The 20,647-nt window shown below is 42.9% G+C and overlaps 1 protein-coding gene across 1 annotated transcript; it reads right to left on the reverse strand.

The window, feature by feature from the left end:
* Window positions 1-4,621: 4,621 nt before the first annotated feature.
* tmem97 (transmembrane protein 97) lies at window positions 4,622-13,924 on the reverse strand. The gene is made up of 3 exons (XM_048557253.2): window positions 13,722-13,924; window positions 9,462-9,606; window positions 4,622-4,975 (listed from the first exon to the last, which is right to left on the reverse strand). Exons 1-3 carry the CDS (start codon window positions 13,839-13,841, stop codon window positions 4,725-4,727), a joined length of 516 nt encoding a protein of 171 aa, XP_048413210.1. The 5' UTR covers window positions 13,842-13,924; the 3' UTR covers window positions 4,622-4,724.
* Window positions 13,925-20,647: the final 6,723 nt, after the last annotated feature.

Consider the following 20,647-nt stretch of genomic DNA (forward strand, 5'->3'; position numbering starts at 1 on the left):
GAGTGGGCTATTCACCCCCTTTGAGTCTGCTCCAGATCATGGCACCTTCTCTACGTCAATGCCGTTCTCCCATTCTGTCCCTTGCGGCCAAAACATTGGGTGTTTTAAAGTGACCTAAGGGTGGTGCACGTATGGAATGAGCTGTCAGAGAAGATGATGGAAGCTGGTGCAGTTACAACATTGAAAAGGCATCTGGATGGGTACATGAATAGGAAAGGTTTAGACGGATATGGAGCAAATAATGGCAAATGGGATTTGATTAATTTAGGATATCTGGTTGGCATGGACGAGTTGAACCAAAGAGCCTGTTTCCTTACTGTACATCTAAGACTCTATGGTAACAGAAGTCTGTCATTCTGTCTTCAGCTTATTTAATAACTGAAATTTCATGGCTGCATGAGATAGAAAATTACAAAGATTCACTACTCTGAATGAAGCAGTTCCTCATATTTGGTCCTTTTTTAGTGGTTTGTTTTTCTTATTTTGAAATTTGTCTCTCTCGCTCTCTTTCTCTCTCTCTCATGCTCGCTCTCTCTCTTCCCCCACCCCTCCCCTTCCCCAACTCACCCCAGTTCTAGATCCCATGAGAACCCTTCTGTTTCTTGTCTATCCCTTTAAGAAGTTTGTAAGTTGCTATGATTTTGTCCCTCCCTATTCTGAACTCCAGAGAATTTACGCCCAGTTTCTATACACAGGGTACTTTTCAAGTGGAGAACCCACCTTCCTGTTGTTTTAAGTGGGCAGCACGGTGCCTCAGTGGTTAGCACTGCAGCCTCACAGCACCAGGGACCTAGGTTCGATTCCAGGCTCAGGTAACTGTCTGTGGAGTTTGCACATTCTCCCCGTGTCTGTGTGGGTTTCCTCCGGGTGCTCTGGTTTCCTCCCACAGTCCAAAGATGTGCGGGCTAGGTGGATTGGCCATTCTAAATTGCCCGTAGTGTTCAGGGGTGTGTGGGTGATAGTGGGATGGGTCTGGGTCGGATGTTCCAAGGTGCGGTGTGGACTTGTTGGGCCGAAGGGCCTGTTTCCACACTGTAGGGAATCTAATCTAAGCTATTTTTTAAACTTGCACCTTGACCATAATTTCAAGTAGAGTTCCAGCTATCCCCTACATTCTGGCTGAAAACAAAATACTCCGATACCCTTTAAACCTCTTCCTTACTGTAGAAATGTGCCCCTGGTTATTGACCTGTCGACTAAAGCAAAAGCTTCTCCCTACCTACTCTCTGCCCCTCAAAACTTCATACACTTTTAATCAGATCTCTGGTTTAAGGAAAAACAACCCTGTCCTATTGAGTCTCTTTACAGTTGTTTTGCTTCACCTCAAGCAACACCATGGCGAATCTCTTATGCACGTTCTCTAGGGCTGTCAGTCATCCTATAGTGTTGTGATCAAAACTGAACATAGTTAAGCTATAGCTGGAGTACTAACATTATATAGTTGGAGGATTCAACCCTAAGGTCAAGAGGGTCAGGTTCCTAGGAGTGACAATAATCATCACTCTGTCCTGGAATCTCCCGTTGTAGATGCAACAGGCCAAGATGCACAATAACACTTCTTCAAGCGGCTTAGGAAATTCAACATGTCCGAAAGGCCCCTTGCCAACGTTTACAGATACACCATGAAGAAGTATTCTATCTCTCTCTTTCCCTCCCTCCCTCTCCCTCTTTCTCTCTTTCCACCTCCCCTTCCCCAACTCTTCCCCAGGCATAATGGCCTGGTATGGCATCTGCTCTGCCCAGAACCATAGGAAACTACACAAAGTTGTGTGCACAGCCTGGACGATCATGGGAGTCAGCCTCCTACCCATGGACTCCATTGACACTTCTTATTGCTGTGGAAAGGCTGGCAACATCATCAAAGATGACCTCTTCCAACCTCTTCCGTCAGGCAGAAGCTTGAACATGCACCAACAGGTTCAAGAGCATCTTATTCCCTGCCGTTATTAGACTGCTAAGTGGATCTCTAACTTCAAATAATGTTGATCTTGCTTTATGAACCTCATTCTGTACAAGCACCCTGTGTTCTTGTGATAATGGGAACTGCAGATGCTGGAGAATCCAAGATAATAAAATTATTCCAGAATCCATAATAATTATTCCGCAACCCCTCCCCATCCCCCTCTCTGATGAAGAGTCTAGGCCCGAAATGTCAGCTTTTGTGCTCCTGAGATGCTGCTTGGTCTGCTGTGTTCATCCAGCTTCACACTTTGTCACCCTGTGTTCTTGTTTGCTGTGACCTGCCTGTGCTGCTCACAAACCAGTGTTTTACTGTTTTTAAATACATGTGACTACAGTAAATACACAGGTCAATTATAACCATTTTTAAAAAATAGCCAACCTGTTCAGAGATGTTACATCTCTGTAGCAGGTGGGACTTGAACCCAAACTTCCTTACTCAGAGATAGACACACTCACTGCACCAGAAGACCCCTCCTGGCTGTTAACATTCAGTGGCATGACTAATAAATGCATCCCATATGCCACTTCCATGCTGCCTTCAAGGATCTACGGGCACTCACACTTCTATGATTTGCCTACAAACTTGTCCTGCTATCTCTTACAGACTGGTGGTTCATACACTCCCAACAATATGATTGTCTCTCTGTCATGTTTATGTTATACCCAAAAATGGTCTAATTTTAGAAGCCCACTAATTATCATCCCTCCCTATTGCAGCAGTTTACTCCTTCAGCAATGCTTTGACAACCTCATTCCTCCCTCCCCTGCTGCCAAAATGTCTCACTTGAAGATCTTAAACTCAGAAATACAGAGTTGCCAGTACTGCCCCATCTCTATTATTGCTAACATGAAAACATGATTTTGTTTTCTCATGTAGTAATCAACTCCCTCAACTGTTCTCTTGTTACAAGATTACCTGCATTTAAATAAATGCCATCCAGTCATATCATGCTGTCTTCCAGATGAATTGGTTTTCACCACCTACTGTATCTTTACTCTGTATCTTACCCCCCTGCCAAATTAAAACCCAGCAATAGTACTAGCAAACCCACTGCAGAGATGTTGTTTCCATTCTAGACTTACTCCAGAAATGGACCAGTGATATGGGAATCTAAAGATCTCCCTTCTGAACTGACTTTTTCATCCACCTATTCCTATGCTGGTGAGCACGTGATGCTGGGTGTAATCCAGAGATTACAATCTTTGAGGTCCTAATTTTCAATCTGTGACCCTGCTCCCAGACCGGTTGTAGCAGGACCTCACCTCTGCTTGCGTAAAAGTATTTAGGCTGTATTAAATATTTAGATGTACAACTGAAGATTAGTAACACCAGAGCAAACAAGGTTACAACCAAATTCTGGAAAATGGGATTGGAACAGATAGTTTACTTGATGATTGGTGTGGACACAATGGACCAAAGGACCTTTTTCATGCTGTAAAAGCTCTATACTCTTATGCTTTATTGCATAGGCAGATTAATACTGAGTTCATCTGAGCTTTGAAACTCGATTAACCCTTAATCGTTTATTTACATACAGTGGGTGGGCTGCTGATTTAAGCACCCACACAGCCTCTGTATTACAGGGATGACTGGATTGTGATGGGCTAGCACCCAACCCATTCTGTGCCCTGAAGCCAAAAATATACCTGCATGAGCATGTAACATCCAGCCTAACAAGTGTTCATCTTCCCACTGGCCAGGTAAAACAATTTCCTGACTGTACAACATATACCTAGTATGCATTTTTAAAAACTAATTTTGCTCCTGAGTAAGTAATTGTGAAACAAAATCCATACAAATAATTCAAACATCAATGATGAATAGTCAAAGTATTGAACAAAAAATTCAGGGCAGAAATCATTCTCTAAACAGAAGGTGACCTCCAGGTTCCAAGCTGGTTGGTTGAGGGCATGAAAATAGGGTCTTTTATGAATAGCATCTCCACAGTAATGAAACAGGCCATTCAGCCCAACAAGTCCACACTAACCCTCTGAACAGCACCCCTCTACCCTATAACCCTGCATTTCCCATGGCTAATACACCTAATTTATATATCCCTCAACACTATGGATTATTTAGCATGGCTAATCCACCCAACTTGCACATCTTTGGACTGTGGGAGGAAACTGGACACCCGGCAGAAACCCATGCAGATACAGGGACAACACACAAGCTCTGCACAGACAGTCACCTGAGGCTAGAATCGAATCCAGGTCACTGGCGCTGTGAGGCAGCAGTGCTAACCACTGTGCCACAGGAGTTGAAGGTGAACTTCTGAAATCAAATGAGTTGAGAGAATTCAATCTGTGGTCCTAGGGCCACATGTAATTTCTCAGCATTGTAACTCCAGCCCCCAAAATTCAATGTGACACAGTATGCTTGAATGCTCTATTTGAACTATTGGCCTCGGCATTTGGGACAGGTTGGTCTTAGCACTTTTGCCTGATTGGTAAATCAGAAGACCAATATGCGTTAGTGTTAGCAACACAAGATACATACGTGGATTTGAACTAGGTGACTTCCTGAATGTCCACGACATGCTCTTTAATGATTCAAAGCAAAATGCTCGAACATTGGAATCCTGTCAATTTTAACTGAAAATACTTCTACTAACCAAACAGCAACACTTCTTTGACAAATCTTCACACACAAACGATATCATTTAAATTTACAATTTTATTGTAGCAATGTTGTCAAATTATTAGACAGTAATTTCAAATAGAGCACAAACAAATGGGAAATTATCTTCAAGTGGTAGTAGTTACTGTCTTTTCTTTTCCTCATTCGGACTGTATCTTTTGTTGAAAAGCATAGTTATTAGGATCATAACAGGGATTAGTAAATAGGGAATGTAAATAGCTAAGAGAGTCAAACGTTCTGACATGGTTTTTGGTCCTGGGTACATCGATTTTGAGAAGTCATTAAACAAAATATGTGCAAGGAGGGCAATAACTGTTGTAGTCACATGAGTGGAGTATATGACAGCGGGTGTCCTTATCCATGAGCAATTTCCTGTATATAAAAGTAACAGAAAAGGTTATATTGTTGATCATACTTCATTGTGTGTGGGCCATCCTAGGCATAACACTTGAAATGCAAAACAAAAATGTTACATTGTATTAATAGTAATTATTTGAAATTTTTCAAAATTATGGCAACTCAATTTCCAAGACACCCTTGAAGGAACAGGACATGACTTCATATTGACAATTCCACATTAGGCAAGTTTGATCCTGTTTTATCATTGGGTGAAAGCAACATGTCACTGTGAGGGAGACCTTGTGAACGCAAGCTGGCAGCTACACAAACAGTGATTGACACTGTAAACCTGCAGTCTGCTTGAAACAGTAAAGTTTGCAGTACAGGATGACTCTTAACAGGAAAAAGCAAAGCGTGAGACCCAGTAGATCTGATATTCCTGACCTTGTGGTTTGCCAGATTACAAACAACATTGTTGTCTTTTTTTTTCAATGCCAGCCTGAGTGACTGAAATGATTTATCTTAGTGGGAGAAAGCAAATGAACTCCATGAACTGGCTCTACAGCATTCATTTCAACCATTTGTCCATCAGTTCCAAATGATCATTTTGTTTCACACTCAGTTTATTCCAGGTTGTATGGTAAGATAATGCTAAATCATGCCACAAATATACAACACAAATGCGAAGGTAATTGTTGTAACTACTTATATTGTAGAGCCAATACAAACAATTCTAAGGTTCCTAAAGCAAATAGAATGTCTTCAGAAATGCCATTTTCTGCAGCCTGCAGGATTCAATTTTCACCCTCACTGTTTTTCCTGATGTAAACTTATTGAAGGATTCAAATGTCATTATAAAGTATGAAAGCAAACCTCAAACAGTTTATCCACCAAACCCAAAATGGCATTACTGACATTGACTCGATCAATTGTATTTATTCTTAGGTCACTATTATGTCACAGACTGTGGTCAAAACAGGGGCCAAAAGACTCAAGTTTCTGAAGTGCTGCTCTGACAACCAATAGGAAATGAGCAACCATAGCTCAGAGTAGCTCCCTATCGCTTCTCCACGGTGCAGCAATAATGGTTTTATTTTGTCAGTCATCTCTCTCCAGCAATGTGACAGTGATGGATCAAAGTGAAGGGAATTTCATGGCAAGCAACATTTCGACTCCTGATAAACACTGCAAAATTTCAGATTGGCTTATGTCCAAGACATTGGGACCTGTCTTGCTGAGGCAGTCTTTATTTGAACTGTTCTAAGATCAATCTTCTGGTGAACTGTCTGACCAGGGCAGTACAGAAGGGTTTAAACTAAACAGTGGGAGGGAAGGCATCTTGTGAGGGGTGATGTTGTCAATTAAAAGGAAACAAGAAGGTAATGCAGCAAGGTAGTAATTTGGGTAGCGAAAACCAAAGTGTGGCAGGAAGAGGTAGAAGATAGAAACATAAATACACCAGCAGATAAAGCCAAAGATTGCAAAAATGGTAAGAAAAAAGAACAAAAGTTAAAGGCTCTATATCTGAATGAACACAGCAGTTGCAACAAAATGGATGCGTCATTAGCACAGATAGAAATAAACATGTATGAATTGATCACCATTACAGAGACATTGTTGCAATGTGACCAAGGCTGGAACCTGAATATTAATGGGTATCTGACATACTGAAATGACAGCTTGGAAAAGGTGATGGAGTAGTTCTGTTAATTAAACATTAACAGAGATTATTACCTTAGCTTGAAAGAGCAAGATGTCAAAGCAGTTCAGGTAGAGATAAGAAGTAGGAAAGATAAAGTTACTTGTAGGAGTAGTTTTGTTGGGGATACAGTTTTTTTTTATTCAAGCACCGTGAGTAACTGCAATATGAACCTGTTTGAAAAGTCAGTCCTGATGAAGAGTTACTGGACTTGAAATGTTAACTTTTTTCTTCCCCCAAATATTGCTGTGTTCCACCAAAAAATTTGTTTTTGTTTGAAGAGTCAAATGGCTTTGTGGAATGCAGACAATCAAAATTTTTGATAAACAAAGAGATGTGTTTTATAGTTTTAAATGGACAGGGTCATTTGGAAGAGTCCATATGCTGAAGTTCCTTAGCAATAGCATCTGAACTAAAGTTGTTGCTTTCAGCACACACCTGTTGAAGGAACAAACCTCCAAGATGCCATCAGAAAAAAAAAATCTCTCCTGAAAAAGAAACAACCATACAGCTGGACAAGCTTCAAAAATAAGTCCCACAGTAAAGTATCTTCTGGCAACCCGAGGAAGTTCCAGAAATCAGTATCTTTATCTTACTGTTAAATTCTGAAAGTTGATTTATTTCTTCTAATTCACACTCATCTAAATTGAACTCAAATCTAAATATCTCCTACTGCTACTGCTGTCAGCATAATGATCTCAACAAACTGGAAATTCAGTGCACCATGAGAAATCTTAACTTCCTTTATCCTAAGTTCAGATCCTTGGTCCACTGGGGTATCTTACCCATTTACATTAAAAAAACTCTTCAGATTTGTACTGTCTCATCTGTCATGTGATTGTGTATGTTTCGGATTAAGAGGATATAGTTTAAATCAGAGTAGCAGCTTAGTTGTTTACAAAGTTGCAAAGGGTTAAGAATCATTTTGCTTATAATAAATGAGGTATTTTTGAGTTTATTGAAGAAACCAGAAACAGTGTAGACCATAGCCACTGACAATAACTAGGAAGCTGGGAATTAGTAGTTGAATGGCCAACAGCTGCAGGTGACCCAAGCGGACTTTCTCTGGGAGAAATCCCTAAATTAGAAAAGCCATGAGGAGAGAAAGATCCCCTTTTGTGGCTGGGACACAGGGTAATCAGTGTTGTGTTAACAGTAGGACCTCCTCCGTATGAATGTTACCAGTCTGATTAGAGATTGGGAGCTAAGCTTTACAAGATCCTAACAGATCTGCAATGTTAGGTGAATATCCATTTTAATTAGATCAATCATCTCGGTTATACTTTTACATTAGTGTTTACAAAGATTTTCTGCTAGTGGAATAAGGAATCCCCCCTATAATCTTATGCAGTGCAGGTGTTTAAGTGCCTGTGCAGACACATATAGGGTCATAAGGGGACTTGACTGGGATACAAGGAGAATGTTTACTCTTGTGGGAGAGATTAGATCTAGGTGACACAGTTAAAAAAAAATCAAGTCTCCCTTTTAAGATGAAGATGAGAAATATGTTTTCGCTTTGAGTGGGTTGTTAGTCTGTAGATTTCTTTTCCTCAGAAAACACTGGAGCCTTGGTCTCTAAATCTAAGCAGGCCGTGTTAGGTAATGGAGGTAAATAAATTGAGACATATATATGTGAATAAAAACCGTAAGAACTGTGGATGCTGTAAATCAGGAACAAAAACAGAAGTTGCTGGAAAATCTTCGCAGGTCTGGCAGCATCTGCGAAGGGAAACAACAGAGTTAACATTTCGGGTCTAGTAAACCAGTTCTGATGAAGGCCCTATTTTTCAAGACAAAATTTGACCCTAAATGTGAAAGTCGTACTTAAAAAATGTCCCTCAAACATGAGGGATGTTCCTTACTGCTGAATGACATGACTGCAAAATTGGAAATCCTATAAACTGCTATCCATTTCACTCCTGTTTTAAAGCACCATGGAGTCAGATTCCTGGTTCTCACAGTGCTGCACCTCAAACCTGACAACATAATTCTTATCTGCAAAGTCTTTTCATATACAAGGCAGCATTGAGCACAAAAACAAGGAGGTGGTGGTGAACCAATACAAGATCTGGCTTTGATGGGTGAATTGGTACAGTTTTAGAACTTATAAATTTGTGAAAAGATTTTACAGCCATGGGAAAAGATGCAACAGTCACTTGGATCTTTCCCAAAATTAGAAAAGATATTTAAGATAGCAAGAACTTGTTCACAGAGTGAAATGTATGAACAGTGATACCAAAGAGAAGTCTTCAAAATAATGAAAACATTTGAGACAGCCATAGTAAAATTCTGTTCAGCATTAGTGAATCTAAATATGTACTTTCTTCTTAGAATCCATATGACAGCAATAAAGGAAGAAGGCTGAAGGTTTTTTTCATGTAAATCATTCAGGCAAAATTCTTTACCATAGGTGATTAACAAAGATAAATCAATCACGACATTTTACAGGAAAATTAAACAAAAATGTTAAGATTAAGTAAAAAGTTTAATGGCTAATAACTTCCATTAGTATTAGAATTTTAAACTAGGATTGGGAAGAATACCAAATGTGATATAATGGAACATAAACACATCACAATATAATTATTGCAACCAAAGTGTCCCATGAAATTGTTGGAGAAAGAAAATCCTGTTTAATGTTCCACAACTTCCATTTAGTATTAATAGGCCACAGTAAGACAAAAATCCACACTACTAATACATAATACAAACTAATGGCGAAATCCTGATAATACTGTAGTTAATAATGCTAATATGGTTGTATGATGGAGATAGGGATTACTAAGAAAACTTTCAAACATGAGTAATTATTGAACTGACCTTTATAGAAAGCATAAGCTGCAACAGGAAAAAAAGGTAACTGCAGCAACACCTCACAAAGAATAAATGCTTTGAACCATGATGGGGGGTCCAACATCATCGGATCTTTGAATTGAGCTGCATACCATTTTAACATACCCTGCAGCTGAGGAAAGAAACAGAGTTTAAAAATAATTTCTTTGGAACTGTCATCAAAGCCTTTCTTATGTATTCCACCTTTAGGGTCACCGTTTAGTATTTATGAACCATTGTTCAGCAATTGTCACTGTTACACACGACTGACTGCTGCACACATTCCCTGTTTAGCCATTCACAATGCTACCGGAAAAAGTACAAAAATAATGCAACAGTGGCCTGAAGATTTTCAGCAGGGTCAGTCTCTTTTGGTCTAGCGGAAAAGATCAGCACATCAACAGGTCTTCAAAACTGCCCAGAGCTGAACACTGGCATGGATTAAGCTGCACAAATTTTATCAAATATTAATGACATTCCCTTATTATGCAGTCATGGTATAAAGGACTTTTTTTATTAGATATTGCACAGTGTGAGTTTCCTTAAATACCAGGCAGTCAGTGAATGTAGTGGAGTTTCCTTAGATACTGAGTACAATGACAGTATAGAGTTTCCTTTGTTACAGTGTGCAGTAAAAGTGTGGTGAGGTTTTCTCAAGCATTGAGCGTTTGAAAGATTACTTTTAGATTCAGAAGGGCAAAACAAACCAAAAATGCCAGTTTCATTCTCACCAGATAAGAAAGGTCCTGGATTGCCATTTGTCAATTTGCCGAAAGGTTACCTAAGCCCACACTTGGAATCACAAAGGAAATGGACTAATTCAGTACATTAATAGGTAGCTGAAGAAGTCTTAATTTGGCAATAGACCTAACAAAGGTCTGTACTGCCCTTAGCTGAATTCTGTCTACCAAGTTTCATGTTGTGAATGCTGCCAGTTGTATTTGTCTTGTACTCACAGTTGTATAAAAACAATATATTTAGGTACCTCCACAACAGTCAACCTGTCCATTTTACTCCTGTACCTTCAATGCTAGATTGGTTATCACAGCTACACTGAAAGTTTTAAACAGTCCATTGATAGTTCTTTGTCACTGAATTAAAAATACCCCAAAACATAATGAATTATTGTTTTATTCCAGTTTCTGAAACCAATTACTCATTGTTTAATGAAAGAATGACCTTCAATTATATAGTGCCTTTCACGAAAGCATTTTAAAGCTGAGGAAGTACACTTGAACTGTTGTTGCTGATATAATGTAGGAAATGCAGCAGCAAGTTTGTGTACAGCAAGCTCACAAACAGCAAAGTACCTGTGACCAATGGTCTATTCCTGTGTTGTTGATTGAGAGTTAAATATTGACAGGCACATCACAAGTTGCTCGTTTGCTCTTTTTCAATGTAGTGCCATAGGATCTTCTACATCCAAACAAGAGGAGCTGTGGTTAAATGTCTCATCTGAAAGTCAGCGCCTCGGCAGTGTATGTTGCAGTCAATGCTGCATCCATCCTGATTTTTGCATTTACTTACCAAAGTGGGACTTGGGGAAGAAAAAAAACATTGATTGGACTATTAGGGCCGGATTGCATGGTGTAAAAACAACTGGAGGTGACATAAAAATCATTCTGCTGGGGTTTGCTGGATGGCCCACAGTTATCAACGGTGGTCTGAACTAAACACAAACACCTCAAAAATTGATATTTAGGACCCAAACGTTAGTTTTTGTGAACCAGATCCTATAGTAATGTCTCAGAGAGTGGTGGCTACATGTACTGTCCTGTTGATCGAGCTCAGTGACGCTGTCAAATATAGAACATGCACACTGTGCAATGATAATTGGTCCAGTGAAAACTGGTTCAATAGGAAACAGGGCAACTGAAGGCAACGAATCTCTGTTCAAGGTGAGAAAGTTAAATGACATATGAATGATTTGGAAGAGGGAACAAAATGTAATATCCTTAGAAGAGGTTTTGCAGTGGGTTTAAAATTGTTACAGAGATAGTAGGAACTGCTGATGATGGAGAATCTGAGACAATACGGTGTGAAGCTGGATGAACACAGCAGGCCAAGCAGCATCAGAGGAGCAGGAAAGTTTGACATTTTGGGTCGAGACACTTCTTCAGAAAAAACGTTTTCTGCTTGGCCTGCTATGTTCATCCAGCTTCACACTGTGTTATCTCCGATTTCCAGCATCGGCAGTTCCTACTATCTCTGTAACAATGTAACATCTGCATGTTTTTGGATAATACCAAGTTGGGTGGGAGGGTGAACTGTAATGAGGATGCAGAGATCCTTCAGCATGATCTAGACAGGCTAAGTGAGTGGGCAAATCAACGGCAGATGCAGTATAATTGGGTTATTCATGTTGGAAGCAAAAATACGAAGGCAGATGACTACCTGAATGGCTGTAAATTGGGAGAGGGGAGTGTGCAGTGGGACCTGGGTGTCCTTGTGCACCAGTTGCTGAAGGTAAACATGTAGGTGCAGCAGGTGGTAATAGGAGGTAAATGGTATGTTGGCCCTCATTGCGAGAGGTTTCGATCACAGGAGCAGGGATGTGCTGTTGCAGTTATACAGGGCCTTGGTGAGACCACATCTGGAATACTGGGTGCAATTTTGGTCTCCTTTTCCAAGGAAGGAAGCTTTTGGTCTGGAGGCAGTGCAAGTTTACCAGGCTGATTCGGGGGATGGCAGGTCTGACTTTTGAAGAGAGATTGACTACGTTGGGATTGTTTTCGCTAGAGTTCAGACGAATGGGGGGGGTGGTGGTGGGATCTCATTCAGACTTATAAAATTCTAACAGGACTAGACGGAGTAGATGCAGGAAGAATGTTCCTGATGGTGAGTGTGTCCAGGACCAGGGTCACAGTCTAAGGATTCAGGGTGGATGATTTAGGAAGGAGATGAGGAGACATTTCTTCACCCAAAGAGCGGTGAGCCTGTGGAATTCATTACCACAAGTAGTTAACGCCAAAACTTTGATGTATTCAAGAGGTGGCTAGATTATAGCACTTGGGGTGAACAGGATCGAAGGTTATGGGGAGAAAGCAGAATTAGACTAATGAGTTGGACAATCAGCCGTGATCGTGAAGAATGTTGGAGCAGGCTCAAAGGGCCGAATGGCCTTCTCCTGCTCCTATCTTCTATGTATCTGTGTTTCTATAGGAACCGGTGTGGTGGGAGCTGCGGCAGCAGGAACAAATCCAATTGGTGGCAGCTCAAACTGTTTCAATGGAAACGAGTTCAACTGGAACTGCTCCCCTGTTTTTCCTTCAATACAACATTCCCAGATTAATGAAAGGAATGTTGGAAACCTGAAACAAATGCAGAGAATGCTGCAGAAACTCAGAATGTCAGATATCATCTGCAGAGAGAGACTAAGTTAAACACTAAAATAAAACTTTGAAAGGCAGATGCTGGAAATCAAACAAAAACAGAAATTGCTGGATAAACTCAGCAGGTCTGGCAGCATTCATGGAGACAGAAAAGCAAAGTTAACCTTTCGAGTCTTTTGGAATGCCGTGTTCAGTTCTGGTCTCCCTGCTTTTGGAACGATGTTGTGGAACTTGAAAAGGGTGCAGAAATGATTTACAAGGATGTTGCCAGGGTTGGAGGGTTTGAGCTACAGTGGCCTATCTTCCCTGGAGCACTGGAGGTTGAGGGGAGACCTTGTAGAGATTTATAAGGCCATGAAGGGCATGGATAGGGGGAATTGCCAAGGTCTATTTCCCAGGGCAGGGGAGTCCAAAACTAGAGGGCATAGGTTTAAGGTGAGAGGGACAAGATATAAAAGGGGCCTGAGGGGCAACTTTTACACACAGAGGCTGCTGCCTGCACGCTCTCTAAGGAAAAGGTGGAGGTTGGTACAATGACGACATTTAAAAGGCATCTGGATGGGAATATGAATAGGAAAGGTTCAGAAGGATATAGGTCAAATGTTGACAAATGGGACTAGATTAGTTTGGGATACCTGGTAGGCATGGACAGAAGGGTCTGTTTCTGCGCTGTATAACTCTATGAGTCAGAAAAGACTTGCTGACTTTGTTCAGCAATTTCTGTTTCTGTAAATGTTGAGTCCTGTGTGACCCTTCCTCAGAACTCGGGTCAAAGTTGCTCAGGGATCGTGAGGTTCTTACTGCGGATCAGAAAAGGAGCCACGGGCTCGCAGTGTCCAAACACCCTGCCCGTATTAATATTTTATAAAGCGGGGAGCGGGGAACGGGACTCCGCTCTGTGGTTGGTAGCACTCACCGCGGGCAGGTATAAGTCCTCGGGCAGCAGAGCCTGCAGGTCGATGGCTAAAGTGATGGGAATGTGTGTAAAGAAATAGCAGGCGAAGATCCACTCAAGCACTCGGCTGCAGGATATCATTGTCTTCGTCCGCCTTAAGCAGTTGGAAAGTGGGATTGGTGTAGGAAGAATCGCCTCACATCAGCCCCTCCCGGTTTGGGAAACGATTGGCTCACTGTGGGGAGGAGGAGTAATGTGTCACAACCCCAAACTAACGTCTGATGAATAAGGTAACGGAAGTGTGGCTACGGAAGCAAATTCAACGTCTGTCCCGATTGCAGGGTCACTCGCTCTCGCTTTCCTCCCACAGATGCTGCCAGATCCGTAGAGTTTATTTTTGTTTGGAGGGGTGGAGATGCCGGGGGCGATTCATTGAGATACTCGAATTGCATTAATATTTCTAAGGAGCTGGTGATCTGGTGTGTGACTGGGCCAGAAATTAGACACGGCTTGAGATCCTACCATAACAGATGGCGAATTTTGAATTCAGTAAATATCTGGAATAAAAAACACTAGTCTAATGGTAACACGTAAATGACAATTATTGAAAAAGAAAACCAACTAGTTATTGAAGGAGATTTGCCCCTTTCACCTGGGTCTAGCCTACATGTGACTGCAGACCCACAGACTCTTAACTGCCCTCTCTGGGGACAGTTGGGGATGCGCAATTAATGCTGGTCTCGCCCATAGCCCATGGCCACGTTTTAAAGTAACAACTTCCAGGATTATACAAATGTGGGAAAATTAAAGCTATTTGAGTAGGCTACGCTATTGTGAATATTCGGCGCAAACTCCAGGATTATGGCCAACCAAAGTTGATAAACCTGTTACCGGAGCAAAATTCAGCTAGGAACCAGAAATAAAACAGAAAATGCTGGGAATATTCAGTAGATCGGGCAATATCACTGGAGTGAGAAAAACAGAGGCATTCATTGGGGTATTCTTTGATTATTTGGATGGTGGATCCCACAGTCCAAAGATGTGCAGGTTAGGGTGGATTGGCCATGCTAAATTGCCCGTAGTGTCCAGAGATGTGCAGGCTAGGTAGGTTAGCCATGTGAAATGCAGAGTCACAGGGATGTGGGTCTGGGAGGAATGCTCGTCGCAGGGTTGGACCTGATGGGCTGAATGGCCTACTTCCACATTGTAGGGATTCTATGAATGTGCAAAGGTATGCAGGAAGAGCAGAGGATTGGCACTGGATTGTAATATTAATTCAATGAGCAGATGCAAGCTCAATGGGCCAAATGGCCCCTTTCTGTACTTTTGTGATTCTACATGAACAGGTGGAATCTTCTGCTCTCTCTGATGGTGAGCCTGGGTTCAGGGAAGGCATTTAATTAGGCAGAGTGGTGTCACAAGAACAACATTTTTCTCCACTGTTATTAGACTTATGAATGGACTGTCGTATATTAGAGTTGATCTTTCTCCACACCTTCCTGGTAGCTGTTACACTACTTTCTGCATTCTGTTCCAATGCCCTGATGTATTTACGTAAGGTATGATTTGCCTAGTTAGCAAACAAAACAATCATTTTTATTGTATTTCAGTACATGTGACATGAATAAATCAAATCAAAGTACCCAAACCCTGCCTCCACCACAATTAAGGTCTGGGTGAGAAAGCCCATGGGTGGCCATCCCGCCCTGCCACTTTAAGGCTTCATCGTATCAGTGCTGCGTTAACCCCTTGCTTCTCTCTCAAGCCTACTCCCACAACCCCATTACTTAGGTGTGGGTCACTCTGTGACTGTGGGATTCCACAGCCTGTCTATCTACAAGCAATCACCACCTCCCAGGACATCGTTGATCACAAGACTGATTGGCTCAAAGGGTATCTGTTCCTGTTATCCTGATTCCAGGTTTAGTTCCACAATTGGCTTGTGGATGGTCAATCTTTCCAAAATTTAGTCTGCACTAAATTGTGTACAAATTGTGTACCAAATTACACACGGTATTAACCAAACTCTGGTCACCTTCCCTATTCACCCCATCAAACTAAGAAGACTTCCATTCAGCTAGGACTTGGTAATATACTCCAGGAGGTGCAAGGGTAGGTTTTAAGACAGAAATTTGAAAGCTCTGTAATTTTGCAGTGGACTCCTGCTGTAGTTAATTCACTCCAGAGCCTCTGGGAAACAGAATCAGATAAAAATGTCTGGGAGTCTAGACATCAAAAACATTCATGGACCTCCACAACTTAAGCACAAAGTCTGCCCCTGTTAACTGAAACACAAACTTCATTTGCAAGCACAAGTATCAGTAACTCTAAGATAATAAAATGTGAGGCTGGATGAACACAGCAGGCCAAGCAGCATCTCAGGAGCACAAAAGCTGACGTTTCGGGCCTAGACCCTTCATCAGAGAGGGGGATGGGGAGAGGGAACAGGAATAAATAGGGAGAGAGGGGGAGGCGGACCGAAGATGGAGAGTAAAGAAGATAGGTGGAGAGAGTGTAGGTGGGGAGGTAGGGAGGGGATAGGTCAGTCCAGGGAAGACGGACAGGTCAAGGAGGTGGGATGAGGTTAGTAGGTAGCTGGGGGTGCGGCTTGGGGTGGGAGGAAGGGATGGGTGAGAGGAAGAACCGGTTAGGGAGGCAGAGACAGGTTGGACTGGTTTTGGGATGCAGTGGGTTGGGGGGAAGAGCTGGGCTGGTTGTGTGGTGCAGTGGGGGGAGGGGACGAACTGGGCTGGTTTAGGGATGCAGTAGGGGAAGGGGAGATTTTGAAACTGGTGAAGTCCACATTGATACCATATGGCTGCAGGGTTCCCAGGCGGAATATGAGTTGCTGTTCCTGCAACCTTCGGGTGGCATCATTGTGGCACTGCAGGAGGCCCATGATGGACATGTCATCTAGAGAATGGGAGGGGGAGTGGAAATGGTTTGCGACTGGGAGGTGCAGTTGTTTGTTGCGAACTGAGCGGAGGTGTTCTGCAAAGCGGTCCCCAAGCCTCCGCTTGGTTTCCCCAATGTAGAGGAAGCTGCACCGGGTACAGTGGATGCAGTATACCTCTTTGGCAGATGTGCAGGTGAACCTCTGCTTAATGTGGAATGTCATCTTGGGGCCTGGGATGGGGGTGAGGGAGGAGGTGTGGGGACAAGTGTAGCATTTCCTGCGGTTGCAGGGGAAGGTGCCGGGTGTGGTGGGGTTGGAGGGCAGTGTGGAGCGAACAAGGGAGTCACGGAGAGGGTGGTCTCTCTGGAAAGCAGACAGGGGAGGGGATGGAAAAATGTCTTGGGTGGTGGGGTCGGATTGTAAATGGCGGAAGTGTCGGAGGATAATGCGTTGTATCCGGAGGTTGGTAGGGTGGTGTGTGAGAACGAGGGGGATCCTCTTGGGGTGGTTGTGGCGGGGGCGGGGTGTGAGGGATGTGTTGCGGGAAATACGGGAGACGCGGTCAAGGGCGTTCTCGATCACTGTGGGGGGAAAGTTGCGGTCCTTAAAGAACTTGGACATCTGGGATGACATCGTGGGAGCAGATGCGGCAGAGGCGGAGGAATTGGGAATAGGGGATGGAATTTTTGCAGGAGGGTGGGTGGGAGGAGGTGTATTCTAGGTAGCTGTGGGAGTCGGTGGCCTTGAAATGGACATCAGTTACAAGCTGGTTGCCTGAGATGGAGACTGAGAGGTCCAGGAAGGTGAGGGATGTGCTGGAGATGGCCCAGGTGAACTGAAGGTTGGGGTGGAAGGTGTTGGTGAAGTGGATGAACTGTTTGAGCTCCTCTGGGGAGCAAGAGGCGGCGCCGATACAGTCATCAATGTACCGGAGAAAGGGGTGGGGTTTGGGGCCTGTGTAGGTGTGGAAGAGGGACTGTTCCACGTAACCTACAAAGAGGCAGGCATAGCTGGGGCCCATGCGGGTGCCCATGGCCACCCCCTTAGTCTGTAGGAAGTGGGAGGAGTCAAAAGAGAAGTTGTTGAGTGTGAGGACGAGTTCAGCTAGGCGGATGAGAGTGTCGGTGGAGGGGAACTGGTCAGGCATGCGGGACAGGAAGAAGCGGAGGGCCTTGAGGCCATCTGCATGCGGAATGCAGGTGTGTAGGGACTGGACGTCCATGGTGAATATGAGGTGTTGGGGGCCAGGGAATTGGAAGTCCTGGAGGAGGTGGAGGGCGTGGGTGGTGTCACGGACGTAGGTGGGGAGTTCCTGGACCAAAGGGGAGAAAATGGAGTCCAGATAGGTGGAGATGAGTTCGGTGGGGCAGGAGCAGGCTGAGACAGTAACTCTACTGCTTTACATTGTCCTCCTCCTGACAGTATGTTTAAATGTGAGAATACTTGATCCACAGGTTTTACTGTTTTACAGGGACAGGACCCCTGGGCATTGCCTCCATAGACCTGTGTGCTAATCTCCACCTGCTAGAATTACTGTCAGTGGCTATTTACAGCTGTTCCTCTTGGATTTCTGCCAAACTCACCACAGAATTTCAAGGGCAATCTCAAAATGCACATTACTGCTAAAATATTACGGGCTTGCTGTGCTAACCTGGAATTTATAGCACGTTCTTGTTAAAGGTTATGTCAGTAAATCTATTTTAGTCTAGAGGCCTTCATGAAAATTTAGACACATTGTAATTGCTATGAAAGTTAAAATGCTCATTTATTACAGATGGTAAAACACTGCAGATGCTGGAAATCTGAATAGAAAATGAACGAAATATTCAGTAGGTCAGGCAGTATCTGTAGGAAGAGAAACAGAGTTAGTCTTTCAGGTCAGGGGCATTCTGATTAAGGAATAGTAATAGGTTTTCTGCCACATACTCCATTGCAGAATTCACGAGTGATTACCAGCATGCAGGTAGATGTAGGTTTAGACTCAGCACAAAGGGTATTACATGATTTGGAAAGGAGCATATGCACTAATGTCCTGGCGATATATTCCAATCTATAATTGGTTATTTGATTCTGTCATGGGAATGTGGGCATTTTTGGGCAGGCCAGCATTTTTCCCACATCTGTGATTGTCCTTGAAAGGGGAGCATTGAACTGCCTTGCTGAATCATGAGGGACACCCAATGTACTGTTTGGAGAGACAGCTTCTGGATTTTGACCCAGTGACAGTAAAGGAATGGCAACATTGTTCCAAGGTAGGATTGTAACTAGCTTGGAGGTAAACCTCAAGGTGCTGGTGTTCCCTTGTATCTGCTGCCCTTGACCTTTCAGTGATAAAGGTTGTGGGCTTGAAGGCGCTGTTGAAAGAAAGTTGGTGAGTTATTGCAGTGCAACTTGCAGATGGTACATGCTGCTACTGGATGTCGACTGGTGATAGGAGTGAATGTTTAAGGTGGCAGATGGGATGCCAATCAAATATATTCAGGAAGGTAGAGGTAGTAGGAGGGTCTAGGCCTGAAAGATCAGCCTTCCTGCTACTCTGATGCTGCTCAGCCAGCTGTGTTCGTCCAGCCCTACACCTTGTTATTCAGGAAGGTATGCAGGATGATTTAATGTATTTTTTTTAAAACTTGTGACAGCTATGGTTGCTAGGTGCAATAAATTGTTAATGGGACAGAGGACGATTTGAGAATGTCCCCATTTAGAAATTGTGATTAGAGATGAAAAAAATGAATTCCAAAGTTCCCTAATATAATCATAGAGCCTGTCAGAACAGCGAGTAATTGAAGTTAAATTCAGTAAGTCTTAATTTCATCATTTCTATGATCTTATAAATTCTAGTTTTAGTTTGGCCAGTGGCTGGGGTTTCAGAACCCCAGACTAATAAATTAAAATTGTGGGTTTTTATTATTAAAAAAAAGATTTTTTTTGGACATGACAACTAACATACCAATATCCAACGTGAAAAATACTTGAGATTGTGACAACTCCCGTAGAGACTTCTTGTTATGTATACAAATACAACTAATTTTGTTCATGTCAAGATTTGACAAACAGGTTCTTTGTGGTGATGAGATAGTAAGAACTGCCGATGCTGGAGTCTGATATAACATGGTGTGGAGCTGGAAGAACACAGCAGGCCAGGCAGCATCAGAGGGGCAGGAAAGCCGACGTTTCGGGGTCAGGGTCCTTACATCAGCTTTCCTGCTCCTCTGATGCTGCGTGGCCTGCTGTGTTCCTCCAGCTCCGTACTGTGTTATCTCTTCTTTTTGGTGATGTTGGTTGTCGGGAGAATACCAGGCCAGACACAAGGAGAATGGGTTTTGGGGATAATTACTGTCTATCCAGTAAGTGTTTTTCTTCACACAGGAGATGGTTTTGCCACTTCTACTTTATTTTTAATTAAAGACCGTATGCTGTTCTTGTTTGATTCAGACGTACCAGTGTCACCTCTCTCAGCCAGTTAACGGACTTGCATTTATATCTTGCCTTTCACTCGGCCACGTCATACTCTTGGTGTAGATAAGGTATGACAAGTGGCCTTCTTCCACACCATAACACTGATTTTGTGAAGTCTGAATTGCTTTCATGATTGTTTTTTAGCAAAATGTAGCAGGCAGTTTGTATTCAGGAGAGTCTGCAGTCAAAGATGAGATATTAAACTGTTTGAGTGGTATTAGTTAGCGTTAAATGCTTCTTGTGACTCCTCTGTTCTTTGAATAGTGCCAAGGGATCCTGTTAAATCCAATAAGCAGGCAGATTGGGCCTCAGTGTAGCACATCTGACAATGTAGCATTCCCGCAGTGTTTAACTGGAGTGCCAACAGTTAGCATGGCTAAAGCAAAGAAAGAGATAGTAGGAGAGATAATGGGAACTGCAGATGCTGGAGAATCCAAGATAATAAAATGTGAGGCTGGATGAACACAGCAGGCCAAGCAGCATCTCAGGAGCACAAAAGCTGACGTTTCGGGCTTAGTCTCTGATGAAGGGTCTAGGCCCGAAATGTCAGCTTTTGTGCTCCTGAGATGCTGCTTGGCCTGCTGTGTTCATCCAG

The sequence above is a fragment of the Stegostoma tigrinum genome, chromosome 27 (genome assembly GCF_030684315.1).
Source record: "Stegostoma tigrinum isolate sSteTig4 chromosome 27, sSteTig4.hap1, whole genome shotgun sequence".
Lineage (NCBI taxonomy): Eukaryota > Metazoa > Chordata > Chondrichthyes > Orectolobiformes > Stegostomatidae > Stegostoma > Stegostoma tigrinum.